This window comes from Micromys minutus, assembly GCF_963924665.1.
Source record: "Micromys minutus genome assembly, chromosome: X".
NCBI classification, from domain to species: Eukaryota; Metazoa; Chordata; class Mammalia; order Rodentia; family Muridae; genus Micromys; species Micromys minutus.
Window position 1 is genome coordinate 112,129,167 of NC_137970.1, and position 14,928 is coordinate 112,144,094.

The 14,928-nt window shown below is 39.9% G+C and overlaps 1 protein-coding gene across 1 annotated transcript in view; it reads left to right on the forward strand.

Moving 5' to 3' along the window:
• Positions 1 to 14,928, forward strand: part of ADGRG4 (adhesion G protein-coupled receptor G4) — a gene marked incomplete at both ends in the record, with an annotated part of 94,616 nt that overhangs the window by 31,687 nt on the left and 48,001 nt on the right. Inside the window, 4 exon segments of the mRNA XM_080910230.1 lie at positions 1,596 to 1,759; positions 3,960 to 4,092; positions 6,221 to 6,339; positions 13,777 to 13,993. Coding sequence (XP_080766356.1) covers positions 1,596 to 1,759; positions 3,960 to 4,092; positions 6,221 to 6,339; positions 13,777 to 13,993 — 633 coding nt within the window.

The following is a 14,928-nucleotide window of genomic DNA, read 5'->3' on the forward strand; positions in this document are numbered from 1 at the left end:
TTTTGGTCAGAATTGTCAGAGGGAAATCAAAGTACCTGGTGCTTATTTCTCAGATGCTCTTATTAAGCTTTTCCATTCACCAACTAAGTTGTTTCAGTTGGTCACACCATTGCATTAGCAGCCTGTGCTTCTTTATAGTGAAGAAATGAGGTTCAAAGTGACTTTTATTTAGGGGATGGGGTAAGTGTATGTTGTGGTCAACAGAGTCAATAAAATGCTGAGAAAACATCATCGCCACCATGAAAAACACCCCAGATAGTGTTCACACTCACAGGCAAGCTCCTCTTGAAACAATGGCTATTGCTGGTCTGTGATACCTACCATGAAGGACATAGAACACTGGTTCTCAACCATTCACTAGGGTCACATATCAGATATTTTCATTATGATTCATAAGAGTAGCACAATTACAGTTATGAAGTAGCAACAAAACAATTTTATAGTTGGAGGTCACCACAACATGAGGAGCCATATTAAAGGGTCACAGCATTAGGAAGGTTGAGAACTAATCTATAGCCAAAGAAGGCTCAAGAAGAGACTATTGATATGTCCAAGGTGCTAGATTGAGTGTCACCTGCGATAGAGAGTCCCCTTTACAATGGAAATATGAACTTGGAGAAGAAATAGGTTAAATCAACAGGGGTAGGATGAATGGAGTTTAATTCACCACCCAGAGGTCAGGGGAAGGAGAAAGCATTCTTGATTTGCCATACGGAGAAGCTTGACATAAAGATAAGGACATCTAACTTCCAATAATTCTGAGGATGCTCAGTGAACATGTTTGTCAAAAGCTGTATGTAAAATGGAAAAAAAAGGTGTAGGCAAGTTTGTGAATTTGAAATGTTCTTTCTATTAGAATACCAGAGTAATCTGTAATATTTAAAGACCTTATTGTAGAGTTTAAGGTTAAGGGCAGCTCTATACTTTATTATCCATTAATGGATTAAAAATACTTTGTAGAGTTTTTTGCAGGAAATGTTATCTCCCTAAGTCTTAGTTCCCCCATCTGTAGAATGGGGATAATAGCATCACTATCTCATAAGGTTGCTGTGAGAAGTAAATGAACCAAAACATGTGCAGCAAGAACTCCACAGATGTTAGCTAACAGTAACATCATCCTGAGTGTCTTGTAGGACTCAGCACTCACCAGAACACGTCTCTATAGACTAATTGGACATGTACCTATTTGCCTTATTGCAGTAATGATGGATAAATTGAAGGAACAGAAAAAATAAAATGTTTTCTCTGAAATAATAACTCCCAAGTACTCCATTTTCCCTATTAATTAATACAAACTCCTGGAGAAATCTCTTGGCGAGGCAATTTCAACATAGTACAAATGTTGTGGACCACTCTTTTGAAAATAGGTTTTGAGTTGTCCTTTTTGGATGCATGTAATAACATTTCTCAGACTATTTTCACATGCTTTCATAATTGTTCAACAGTTATGAAATAGCTATCATTTAGTGGCTATACAATACTTACTATTTTCGGGCTACCAATGATGGCAATTCTATAGAATTGTAGCATCACCGGCCAAATTACACTCTGTTGACCTGACTAGTATTTCTTTTCTGTCCTGTTTTTTTTTTTAGTTGTGCCTGTTGGGTCATTATAAAAGCCAACTCTTCTCTAGAATCTGTGGAACTGATCAGCAGGATCCGAACTAAAATTCACGGGAACCTCACACATGGGAACTTCACACAAGATCTGTTGACTCTATTGGTAAAGTCTGACCGTGTTGTAGTGGAAAAGCTAGGTAAATATTTTGACAAGGCATTTCAGTGTGAATTCACTTTAAAAAATTTAAAACTCATAATAAATATACTATATAGATGTTTACATTCAAAGAGAAGAAAATTCTATTCTTTTTTTTTGTTTGTTTGTTTAGACGAGGTCCTCTTTGTAGCCCAGGGTGTTCTTGAACTTATTATATAACCCAAGTAAGTCTTTAACTCATCGAAACCCTCATACCTCAGCCTCTGCCTCCTAAGTAGTTGGTACTAGGCTAACAGGTATGAGTCACTATGCGTAGCTGAGAAATCATCTTTCCATGTAAACTTATGCTCACATGTCTTCATGACTCTTCTAACTTTAAGGGCTTATAAATGCATAAAGCACCAGAAAGGGACTATTCCAAGCTGACTCGTGGTCAGATGTGAATATCAGCAGGGGCTGGCCTATGAGTAGTGTAGGAGAATTGCTCCTCGGATGTAAAAAGCTAGAAACATGGCAAGCTTAATCATTACACCCAATGCGCGCCCTATAGATAACTGCTAATTTATTGACTGATTCAGCCAACCTATTCATCTTAGGAAATGACCTGGGAACTGTCCCAGATTGCCCTCCGGAAGCTTTTCTTTCCTAATCTGGAAAGCTTCATTGGTAAAAGAGGAAGGCTACCAGGCCAGTCCATCACCTGACCATCACTGGCAACTTTGTTCCTTTTCCCCATTAGACAGCTGGAAAAACATGGGGGTAACACACAAGCATCAGAATGGACTGCCTTTGGCAGCAAGCAAAGTAAATAGCAGAGGCTTGTGGATATACAAGGTTAGAGTGGGATGAAAGTGGTGAAGACCGGAGACCACAGGCAGAACCCACCATGTAAATGACACTCATTAAATCTGTCCTAAAATTGAAAGGAGGTGATTTTCTTGCATTCATAGAAAAGGTTGGACAGACCTGCATGAATCAGGCTACTCTGTCACCACCTAAGGGAAACATGTCTAGGCACACAGTAAGGACTGGGGATTTCCACATAGACTTAGCCTAGACCACATCCCTCTTTTATTTTCTTGGATAGTTTATGTATGTATTTACATTTCAAATGTTATCCCCTTTCCTGGTTCCCCCCTCTCCCATCCCCCCTTCCCTTGCTTTTATGAGAATGTTCCAACTCCCACCCACCCACTCCTACCTCAACAACCTGGAATTCCCCTACACTGGGGAAATGAACCTTCACAGGACCAAGGACTTCTCCTATTGATGCCAGACTCCTCTGCTACATATGCAGCTGGAGCCATAGATATCTCTATGTGTGCTCATTGGTTGGTAGTTTAGTCCCTGGGAGCTCTGGGGGTGTCTTGTTGGTTGATGTTGTTCTTCCCATGAGGTTTAAAACCCATTCAGCTCCTTCAGTCCTTTCTCTAGCATCTCGATTGAGGTCCCTGTGCTCAGTCGGATAGTTAGCTGCAGGCATCATCATCCGTACCAATAACGATCTTGTAGAGCCTCTCAGGACCACATCTCTCTTAACATGACAAAACCCGGTATGAAAAGTGTGTCTCAGCAGTATTTCATTGGGAAACACCGTCAGCAGAGACATTGTGAACCTGGTTATACTGGTCATGGCAGGCATGTTGATTTTACTGAAACCAAATATACCTGAGTCCCTTAAGAAGACAATGACTACCATAGGAAGAAATTTCTGCCTAATCTCCCGTGTTTACATAGCAAAGTGATAACAGGGCATATTTCTGAGGAAAGAAAGAAGTGCCAGAAATGTTTGTTACTCTAGTACTCCTTTTTGTGGTTGAATTTCCTCCATGCAATGAATATATAGAAATTTTACAAACAATTTCTAAATTTAATTGTGTGTGTGTGCACGTGTGCGTGTGCGTGTGCTTGTGTGTGTGTGTGTGTGTGTGTGTGTGTGTGTGTGAAATTGTCAAAGATTTTTTTTTTAACTAGGAAAAAGCAGCCTCCCTCTGCCATAGGGGGTTCTAATGAAAATGACTAAACATGAGGTTGTACTGAAAAGCTTATTTAAACAAAGGCTGCCTTTGAAACTGGTTTCCATGAAGCTTAGTTTAAATGTCCTGGTTGAAATACTTTCCTCTTGTATGTGCTGATGGTTGTGCACAGGGTCATAATGATGGGTCATAATGGATGTTCATGATACTTTTAAGTGCCTTTTGCCCTTGAAAATGTTGCATACATTTTTTTTTTCTCTATAGATCCAGGAAAATGTGAAGCAGATGAAACACCCTCAAAATACAAAGGGACATATAAGTGGCCATTAACTGACCCTACTGAGACAGTCCAAGAAAGGTGCATTAAAAATGAGAATAGGAACGCCACAAGAATTTGGTATGTATCTGTCAAGTTCCAAATGCTAGTTTACCTGCAATGAGGTCAGCTCCATCTGGGGTGTGTGTCTACGTCCTTTTTATAAGTCCCTCTCTTTCTCCTCTACTGCTGAACCTCTTTCTCTCTTTCACCCTTCAGAGTTAAACATGCACATATAATATAATACAAATTTTATGAGGACCAAAGAGAAAACTCACCAAAATCTCAACAACTTCAACATAGCAGCTTTTAGGTTGGCATTTTTGTTTGTTTGTTTGTTTGTTTTGTTTGTGGGGGGTTGCCTCTCTCTAACCCCTAATCTGGTTCTCCTTTGAATGTCTAAGTTTTCTGTAGCGGTAACCATGGTTTACATACCAATAATGTAATTTACCCTTTCATTCAATAGTTTATCAAACATTTCCATGTTTTGCATTCATCGTTTTAATGATCAATTCGAAGGCAGCCTGAGCTGCTGCATCGTAGATGGGCCATCATAATTTACTCCATCACTCTTGTATTGTTCGGTTGATCATTTTCCCTTTTTAAATCATCAGCCTTCGTTTCTTACTCTCGGTTGCTAATGGTGTATGCCAAATAACTTAAATGGGCAAGAACAGAGGGGCAGCAGGTTTCCACAGAGGCTTAAAAGCACTGGTAGAAAGTCACATCTCTGCCTGTATCGTATCCACCCCTGCTTACATCTAATGCATCAACAAAGCAAACAACCTTGGCAGACCCAGTGGGAGCTCGCATGGAGCCTTTCCTTTGTAGCCAGCTCCTTAGTACAAGCCCTTTCCTAGCTCTTGCCTACATTAGAGCTGTCTCCATGCTCTCTCACAGTCCACTACTCCCCAACCTAATTCATCCTGCTGCCAGCATGATGTTCTAGAGTCTGCTTGCTACGTGGCAGACTTTTGTTAAGGAATGGAGTGCAAACCTCTAACACAGTCATCAAGACAGCAGGTTGCCTTTCCTGTTATTACTTGGCTCCATCCCTTCACCATGTACTGTAGCCTAAGAGATAATTTGTTATTGTAGACATGATGACCATTTCTCTGTGTCTCTTTCTCTAGCTGGTGGCAGCAGGGAAGGTATATATCCTTTTCCTGCCATGTTCAGCCCACTTCTAATGCTGGAACTTCTCCTTAGCCAGACATGAGTGCTTTATATACCTGTAACTCCAAGAGCTGAGACAGGAGAATTGTTGTGAGTTTAATATCAGCTAGCACTCTGTAGGAAGTTCCAAAATAAGCTGGTTTACAGAAAAAGGTCCTGTTTTGAAACAAACAAACAAACAAACAAACAACAAACAACTCCTCCAACAAAAAAAAAATCCAAATCAAAATTCACTACCAGGACCAAAATAAACACATACAAAGGAAGAAAGAACAAATGAAAGAAGCAAAAGAAAAAAAGAAAAGAAGTTCTTGAGTGGTGTTTTGGTAGATTCCATTTTGTTCACATAAACTTTGTTATGATTTGTATAAATTTGAGAGTAGAACCACTCAATTACAAACTCCTGGTGAGGTCCAAGCCCCTGCCCTGTTTGTCTATGTCCCTTACCATCATTCCTAGAGTCTGTAGATACTCTGTGCATGCATTGGCTGACTTGAACTAGCCTGAAGTAAATGAGGCAAAGGTGTGGGTTGATAGTGAAGGACAATGCACTAAAAAGGTCATTTACTTAGAAACACTTACTATGTAGAGACAAGACTGTATTCCAATAAGAGTGTCTCGTAAAAAGAGGAAAGTGATAGAAAGGAGTCATATCTACATGGGCAAAGTCTCTTTCTTGATTCTTGGAGAGCTGAATCTTGCCCTGCTCCACTACTAGCTGTCTGGTGTCCATCTGTTTTATTTAAGCCTAAAGGCAAGAAATGGACATGGAGAAGCATGCCTTAGGCATGGAGAAGTCTTCCATTATTGCGCTTATTTAATTGATTAATTAGTTAATGATAGTTATTACTGATTTTGAGACAAGGTCTTACTGTATCCCAGTCTGGTTTGGAACTCATGGTGACCCTCATGCTTCTGAGTGTTGGGATTATAGATGTGAGCCACTGTACTATTTCCCTTAGGATTATCCTTGTCTGTTACTTTAATGAGAAAGCTGGAGAATTCCTCTTGTTCCTCCTTCTGTCTTTTGCAGTTCCATCAGCATCCAGACTGGCAAGTGTCAATGGGAAAAACCAAGGCTTAAGCAATGCAAATTGCTTCAAGGACTCCCTGATAAGATTGTGGATCTCGCTAATATCACCATAAGCGATGGTAAGACAGCTTTGTGCACATAGAGATATCATGGGACCTCCTTTAGTTTGCCTACTTGATCTGAGATAAAAGAGAGCATGGGCAGAATGCTATGAAAATTTACAACAGTCCCATTGCTTGTTGGTAGAGGTGGCAGGAGAGAAGGAGTCAGGACTATCAGACTTCTTTCTATATTTTATTTTGCAAATTTTCACTTTATAATTTTTAGTATCATTTTCCCATTCTTTTCCATATTTAAAAACTCTAAAGAGGTTGGCCTGGTGGCCTATTTGTGTAATCTTAGCACTTTGGAGGCTGAAGCAGCAGAATCATGGGTTCAAGGCCAGTGCCTTGGCTACATCATGAGAGATCCTGTTTCAAAAACAAATTAAAAGAAAACAACTATACACACACACACACACACACACACACACAAACACACATACATACACATACATACACACACACACACACACATACACACACACACACACTCACAAAACTTCCAAATCAGAAATTTACAAATTACAGAGGAAAAAGACTGCTCTAATGAATATTTCACATGTCACAATATTTTGCAAATGGAATATTTAATTTTGTAAACAATTTTGGGCAGTGTAAATTAGTTCTAAGCATAAATTCTGGAAAGTGAGATTACTTGAGTCAATCATAAAATGTCAAGTGCATTTGTAATAGTTGCATTAATTTGTAACCCAGTTCATAGGGTATGGAAGTATCTGATTCAGAACTCCTTCATTAACAAAGTGTGTTATCGAGCTTTGGAGTCCTGGGTGATTTGATTATCAAGACCCGATATCTCCAAGTAGTATAAAACCTTTTCTGTGGTGATATTCACAGGTTCCCCATTTAGCAAAAGCGATCTAGTGGGTCGTTTTACTTGTGAGTAAATTTTTTGTCAGTAACTCGGTTGTGCAACAATCATTGTGCATTCCATAGAGGAGACTTGTACAAAGGACCATTTCATTATACAAAGAATCCTTGTACCTGTTAACAAAACCTCTACTTCTCCCTCCCTATAATTCCTGGCAACCACTGATCCACTTTCCACCTGTGTGAATTTTGCTTATTATAGGCTTCTCAAGATGTTTGTGACGTTTCTTCATATTGTAGCATGGACCCGTACTGCATTTTTAATGCTTGAATACTATTGAGATAAATTGATCTATTACATTTTATTTAGTTACTTATCAGTTGCTGGCCATATTTGGCTGTTTTCATGTTAGGCTCTTACAGACAGATGGTGAGTATTTGTGGTGCAAATGAGTGATAGACCTGTTTCCTTCTCTTAGGACACACTGAAGAGTACAGTTACAGTCACCTGGTAACTTTATCCTTAGCCTTTGAAGGAATGGCAAAAGCGTTTTTCCATAACTGCTGAGCCATTTTGCATCCCTGCTGATACCACACGGAGGTTCCAATGTTCTCATGTCCTTGTAAACACACAACCATCTTGTACTTACAGTCGGTGGCAGTACCTCTTCTCCTTAGCACATAACCATTTGTTCTGGATTTCAGTACTTTGTGTCTTTTCTCCTCCTGTACTGGTCAGCCTAGAGAAGAGGATTTGAATTTCTCATAACACCTATTTGTTTAGGGGAGAAGCAGGCTAATAGCAATATATAGTCATGGTAGATGTGGCCTATAAACCTCTCTGTAGCTCATAATGGCCTTGAACTTCTGATGCTCTTGCCTCAACCTCCTAAGTGTGGGGTTCCCGGAATATGCCACAATGCCCAGCAACAGCAACAGTGAAGAAAGGACAGAGTTCCTCTGTGTGCTGGCAACACATCCAGTCCTCCCACACTGTCATCAGAGAGTTAGCTTTGTAACATTGTCACCAGAGAGTTAGCTTTATTAAAATGGATGACCCTACCCTGATCCAATTGAAAATTTATATTGGGGTTCACTCTCGACACTGCACGGTGTATGACCTAATTATGGCTTTCATTGCTGAGATAAAACACCATGTATGAAAGCAACTTGAGGAGGAAAGGGTTTATTTCAGTTTACAATTCTCAGGCCACATGCCATCACTGAAAGAAGCAAGGGCAAGAACTCAGCATAGCAACCTTGAGACTGGAATTGAAGCAGAGACCGGTGGAAGAATGATGCCTTTAGGCTTACTTAGTCTGCTTTCTTATAAACTTAATACCACTTGCCCAGGGATGACATTACTCACAGTGGGATGAATCATCCCACATCAATCACTAATTAAGAGAATGCCTGACTAATTTACCTACTGGCCAATGTGATGGAGACATTTTCTCAGTTGATCTCAAATAACTCTACCTTGTGTGACCTTCACATAGAATTTACAAGGACAATGGATACTTGTAACTATAAGTATGAGTGTGCATGACATGCATCTTAGTTAGGGTTACTGTTGTTGTAACAAAATGTCATGACCAGAAAGCCAGTTGGGGAGCAAAGAGTTTATTTGGCTTACACCTCCACAGTACTGTTTATCATTGAAGGAAGTCGGGACAGGAACTCAAACAGAGCAGGAGCCTGGAGGCAGGAACTGGTGCAGAGGCCATGGAGGGATGTTTCTTACTGGCTTGCTCCCCATAGCTTGTTCAGCCTGCTTTCTTATAGAACCCAGGATCACCAGCTCAGGGTTGGCACCACCCACAATGGGCTGGGCCCTCCTCCATCAATAACCGAGAAAATGCCCTGCAGCTGGCTCTTTGGAGGTCTTTTCTCAATTAATGTCCCTTCAGATACCTCTAGTTCGTGTGTCAAGTTGGCATAAAAGTAGCCAGCACAGCATGTGTCTACAGAACCACACCCCCTTAAAGCCTCCTGTGGTACATTTATTCATTTTCATTTCTTTCTCCCTTCTAGTTTCTGGCAATATGTAGTCCTTTTATTGTTTTCATGGCTTTGTCTTCCCCAGGATAATGAATGGTTGAAATCATGCAATGTGCACTCTCTCCAGATTGACTTCTTGCCTTTGGCAATGTTCATTCCCATTCCCTCATGTCTTTTTTTGACTTTCTATCTCATTTCTTTTTAGTTCTGACTGGTATTCCATTGCCTGGATATATGACAGTTTATTTATCCATTCTTCATTAGGACATCTGGCTAGCTTCTAAGTTGTTCTCTTGCTCTACATCCTCTGCGGCATGTGCTGCTGTCAATGCTTTGGATTTAGGCCATTGTAATAGCTGTGGACTATTACCACATTACTTCTTTAATTTGGAGCTCCCTGTTGACATATGGACTGAGCATCTTTTCACACATGCTTATCTGTCATTTACATGCCTCTTTCGGTGAAATATGTGCTATAGACTGATTGTTTCTGCTACCACACCCAACCTCAGTCAAATATATATGTTGAAATCCTAATCCCAAAGTGATTGAGGCATTTGGAAGGTCATGAGTGTTGGCCCTTTATGAACAGGATTTGTGTTTCTACAAGAGAGGCTCAAAAAGCCTTACTTTTCTCTTCCAACATGTAAGGTTACAGTGAGAAAAGAGCTTTGATCCAGGAAGTAGGTTCTGAAAATATAGAAAATCTGTTTTCTTTATAGAACTTCAATTTCTGAATAATTTTGTAGATGTACTGAGTCTAATGCCAGATTGGGTCTCTGCTTCAATGACTGGCCATCACTTGAGGCTTAGGTACAATGGCACCTTACAGAAGGACCAAAGGATTGGCCAGAAGGCAGAGCACTTCTTTGGATAATCTCCCTTATGGAAGATTTACATTTGAGATCTTGAGCAAAGAAAATGTGGCAGAGTTCGAAGAGGCAGCCCAACTCTGATGTCCTAGACAGGGGATCATGAATCAGAATAGGAGGTGGTGCTGCAGGCTGTAGGAGTTGGAGGAGAGACAGAGGGCCTGCCTCATGCTGACCTCCCTCCTTCTGAGTGACACATTTGTTTTAGACATGCTAATCGAATTTTCTCTTGTGGAGGAAAAAGGCTACAAAGAACCATAACAAGAACAAAAGCACTGCACTAGGTGGAAAGTTTTAGGAAATTAACTGAGAAGTTGCCACAGGGAAAGGGAAATAGTTGGATGGATGCTGGTTCTGCTGCATGTGACTGAAAGTCAACTGTTACCTTTGGAGGAATCCTCTTCTTTTTAAGCCAGGAAGCTAACAACGATGAATATTGTGTAAAGGAAAGAAATGAACTCATATTGACGCGATTTATTTGTATTCGTTTTTAATGTTGGTGACAAACAGTAGGTATCATAGCCGGAGAAAAACCATAGATCTCCCATGTAAATCCTTACCTTTCTTAGCTCCCTTATATCACACCGCTAGAAAAAGGATTCTTTCTTTCCAAGTACTTTGAGTTCTGTTTGGTGCCCTGGCTTTGTTAGTCACATGATACTGAAGATGTGTCAGACCAGGATGAAGTTGGCTGGCGTTTTCCACCATCAGGGCAGGCAGGACGATGAGTGATTGACAGAGAGCAGGGGCTGTGGTGGAGCTCAGGGATGAATGCATTACTATCGAGTGCAAGGCTCTGGCTCCCCCTGCCTAGTCAAGGCAAAATGATGGCAAAACTCTGCCGTTTGAACCCCTCCCCAAATCCTATGGCCAAAAGCAAGGAAAGGCTACAGAGGCTGTATCAAAATGCCAGGCAAAAGGACTCAAGTTCTGAAGCCAGAGATGGTCTCTATGTCTTCATCTTTTAATCCGTGTCAAGGCTGTGATATGAATAACTACTGTGTGAGGTGGTTAATGCTTTGCTGTTATAGCTCATCCTTAAAATGTCCAATATCATTTGATCCACTGGACCTGGCTTCTGGCTTCGAAAGTGATAGAATTTGACAGTAATTTGACAAAAAAAATTGTTAATAATGGGTCTAATGTTTTAATTTTTAAATTTTTATTCTTCTATCATACAGTACATCCCAGCTGCAGTTTCCTCTCCTTCCAGTCTTCCCAGTTCCCCCCATTGCCTCTTCCCCAGTTCTATTCCTTCTCCATTTCCCTTCAGAAAAGAGCTAGCTTCTCAGGGATGTCAGTTAAACACACATAACAAATTAGAATAAGATTAGGCACAGACGCTCATATCAAGACTGAACGATACAACTCAGTAGGAGGGAAAGAATCCCAAAAGCAGGCAAAAAGGGCTAATGTTCAAGAGGACTGAAGTGTAGGTATTCATTTTCTTGGTAATTCTCATTTAGGGTGCTTCCTCTCAGGATACAGATACTGTGTTTTGAAAAGTCAAATGATATGCTGAGAAATATTTACTAACCAATTCTACTTGCAAAGAGTAATTAATGATTTGAAGCATTTGCTATTTTGTATAATGTAATATTCTCATCCAAATACAAACTCAAACCGTCAGTGACCTGTGAATTCAGTGAGGCATGTACACAGAGACAACGGATGTAAATAGTCCAAAATGCATTAGTGAAATGTAGCCAAATAATTAGCAGATGGTGTGTTTTTTTGAGAATCCTTATTGTTTTTAATAATTTCATTGTAAGTTTGTATTTTTAATTAATTAATTATTCTATTTAACTTAATGATTCCTTGTGTTTAATAACCAGACTACGAAGATTCCCAGAAACTCACAAATTGGGTTCTTATAAGCTTATACTAGCTGGCTATAGCATACACCTCTAAAGGCAAGTCACTGAAAAATGACATGTGGAGGGAGTCACATTCACCGCCTCAGATAATTAGCACCTGTTTAGCTTCAACTGCTAGATGAGAGGAACTTCCAGGGCAGTTTAGCCTTCAGACAGGCCCAGCCCTGGCTCCAATCCCACTACAGCTTCTTGTGAAGTTCCAAGAGAAAATTGCTCAGTTGAGCCCACTCAACACACAGAACCACAAGAGATAATGGCTAACCATTGTGTTAAATTACAAAGCAAGCATGCATGTATGTGTGTGTGTGTGTGTGGGGGGTGTTGTTATGCTGAATTGGCTTACATCACAGTAGTAGCGCAGGAGAGACCTAAAAAAAAAAAAAAAAAAAAAAACCAAAGACCCAAAACCCCTCAAACTGTTTGTTACAATTTTTTGGCAGATTAACTGAAACAATGTTTCAAGCAACGGGGATCCAGTCTGCAATTCCTAAAGGAAAATTCCTCTTCACTCTTACTTAGGGACCTAGAATTTTTATATAACGACTATAATTCATACCGAATTTCCCTTAAAAAGTATATAACTCCAGACGAGAAGTCTATAATTACTTTCCTCAGTGTAGTTAGCTTCCCCTTGGCCTGTTGTTTACTTTGATTCTGCCACAGCAGGGACAGCGTGAAGTGAAATCGCACCACTGAAGCCCGGAGAAGGATCATGACTAGGCAGCTCTGGCTTTTCCATTTTCAACAAAACCTGAACAATTTCATAACAGCAGTAGAAAGATTTGGGAAGGAGTTTACAGTTTTTTCCTCCACCAGTAATTTATTACTTTCTTTTCAAAGTTTTATATTATAGTGTGTGTGTGTGTGTGTGTGTGTGTGTGTGTAATCTTTGTTAACGGATCAATTCTTTTGGCCAGGAAGATCAACTTTATATGGATTTTAGTACAGTAAAATCTAACTTGCATTGTATATGTTTATCAGCATCCTTCCCTTAAAAATGGGGCAATGATTCCCATAAATGAATGATTTAGACAAGCATTTAGAAGACAACAAAGGACATTTGAGCACTGATTGAACCTTTGGAGTAATTTTCATCTTAATTTTAATTTGATTACGATCGTGGTTAAGATGAAAGTTGTTTAGTTTTAAGGTTATGTACTGAAGCGTTTGTGGGTAAAACCATAGGGTGTGTGGATGGGGCAAAGGTGCGTGAGAAAGGACTCAGAACAAGGTTAACCATTGCCGCATGCTAATGCTGGGCGATTCATGAAGTACAAGAAGATTCATTAGGTTATTCTTTTGCCTTTTTTTTTTTAATTCTTTTGCTTTCTCACTGTACTTGAAAATTTCCATAATAAAAGTGAAGAAAAAAAGTGAGCGAGCTAATTGCTATTGTTCTTCCTCCTTAGAAAAATCTTAATTAATTGCTTCTTATTATGTGGTCCATATTTGCTTTCTACCTGTAGGTTACCAGTTCTTGACAGGAAATAGTAATCACCACCCTTGATTATAAAAGCTTAGTCTCAGTGTTTGCTGATATTTGAGTATAGGTGGGATCTTAACTCGAACCAACACTCACATGTCTTAACTTAATTAGCATCAAGTTTCAAGAGAATTCTTCAGTGACAAAAAAGATTTCCCTAGTGCATTTGAAATCAGACTTAATGAATACAAAATTGACTTTTGTTCTTCTTCCCGGAACTACATCTATTGGAGAACTTGAGCTTTAATAGTTTTTTTCCTTTGGTGCACTTTATTTCCTTGGTGTGTGTTTCCATTTCCCTGTCTTGTCCTTTTGAAGGGAAGGAGGCCCTTCAGTATAGCTCCACAGTAAGGGCCAAAATGGAGGTCATCCATTTCCACTTTGTTTTTTCCAGAGAATGCAGACGATGTTGCAGAACACATTTTAAATCTGCTCAATGAATCTACACCTTTGGATGAAGAAGAGACAAAGATTATTGTGTCTAAAGTAGCTGATATTTCTAACTGTGATGAGATAAGTATCAACCTAACCCAGATCATGCTCCAAATCATCAGCAGTGTGACGGAAAAGCAGAGTGATTCAGCCTCCAACCTGCCTCCAGTAAGCAATGAGTAAGTCAGAATGCTCTGCTCAGGAAGCGGAGATGTTATCAGTATCACTTCCTCCAGCACACAGGCAGTTATGCCTAGGCAAGGTCCAGAGCAGTGGATAGCAAATTTGAATATGAATGACCTCTCAGTGATTATGACTTTTCAAATACATCCTTACCCAAAACCCAGCCTGAAATCTCTCTAACTACTGCACGTTTCTGTAAAATGTATTCAACCCATGGGAGCCTAAAAAACTTAGGAGTTGTTCTGGCTGATACTTCCTACCTCACAGTCAACAACAAGTTTTTGATTTCCCCCTGGGAAGCTGGCTTATAAATGTCTTAGTTTTATTTATTCTTTTATTAAATTTTATATATTCTCTGAACACTTTCTATATTATCCAATATAGTTTGATCCCCATCTTATGTGACATTAATTAAATAAGACACAGGGGTTTATCAATAACAACACTAAAGAAGAAAATAGCTTTTATATGAAGTGCTGTCCATACACCCTTTAACCTCTTAGAGCAGTGGTACTCCACCTTCCTAATGCTGGGACCCTTTAATATAGCTCCTCACGCTGTGGTGACCCCCAACCATAGCATTATTTTATGGCTACTTCATAACTGTTATTGTGCTACTGTTGGGAATGATACTGTAAACATATGACATGCAGGATGTCTGATGTGCAATCCCAACAGAATCACAATCCCAGGTTGAGAAGCACTGCCTTAAACTATTCTAGTAGAATCAGTGAATCCATCCATCTCTTCCTCTCCCAGTTCTACTTTTATCTCCTTCCCCTTCCATCTGCTTGAGCCTCTGCTCCTAGCCTTCTGCCTGCCCTGTTGCCACTCCCTGGCCCATTTTCTCCATAGCAGTCAGAGACATATTTCAATGTACACACCGGATCACACCATGCTGTCCAGACCACTTGGTGGCATTCCTTTATAT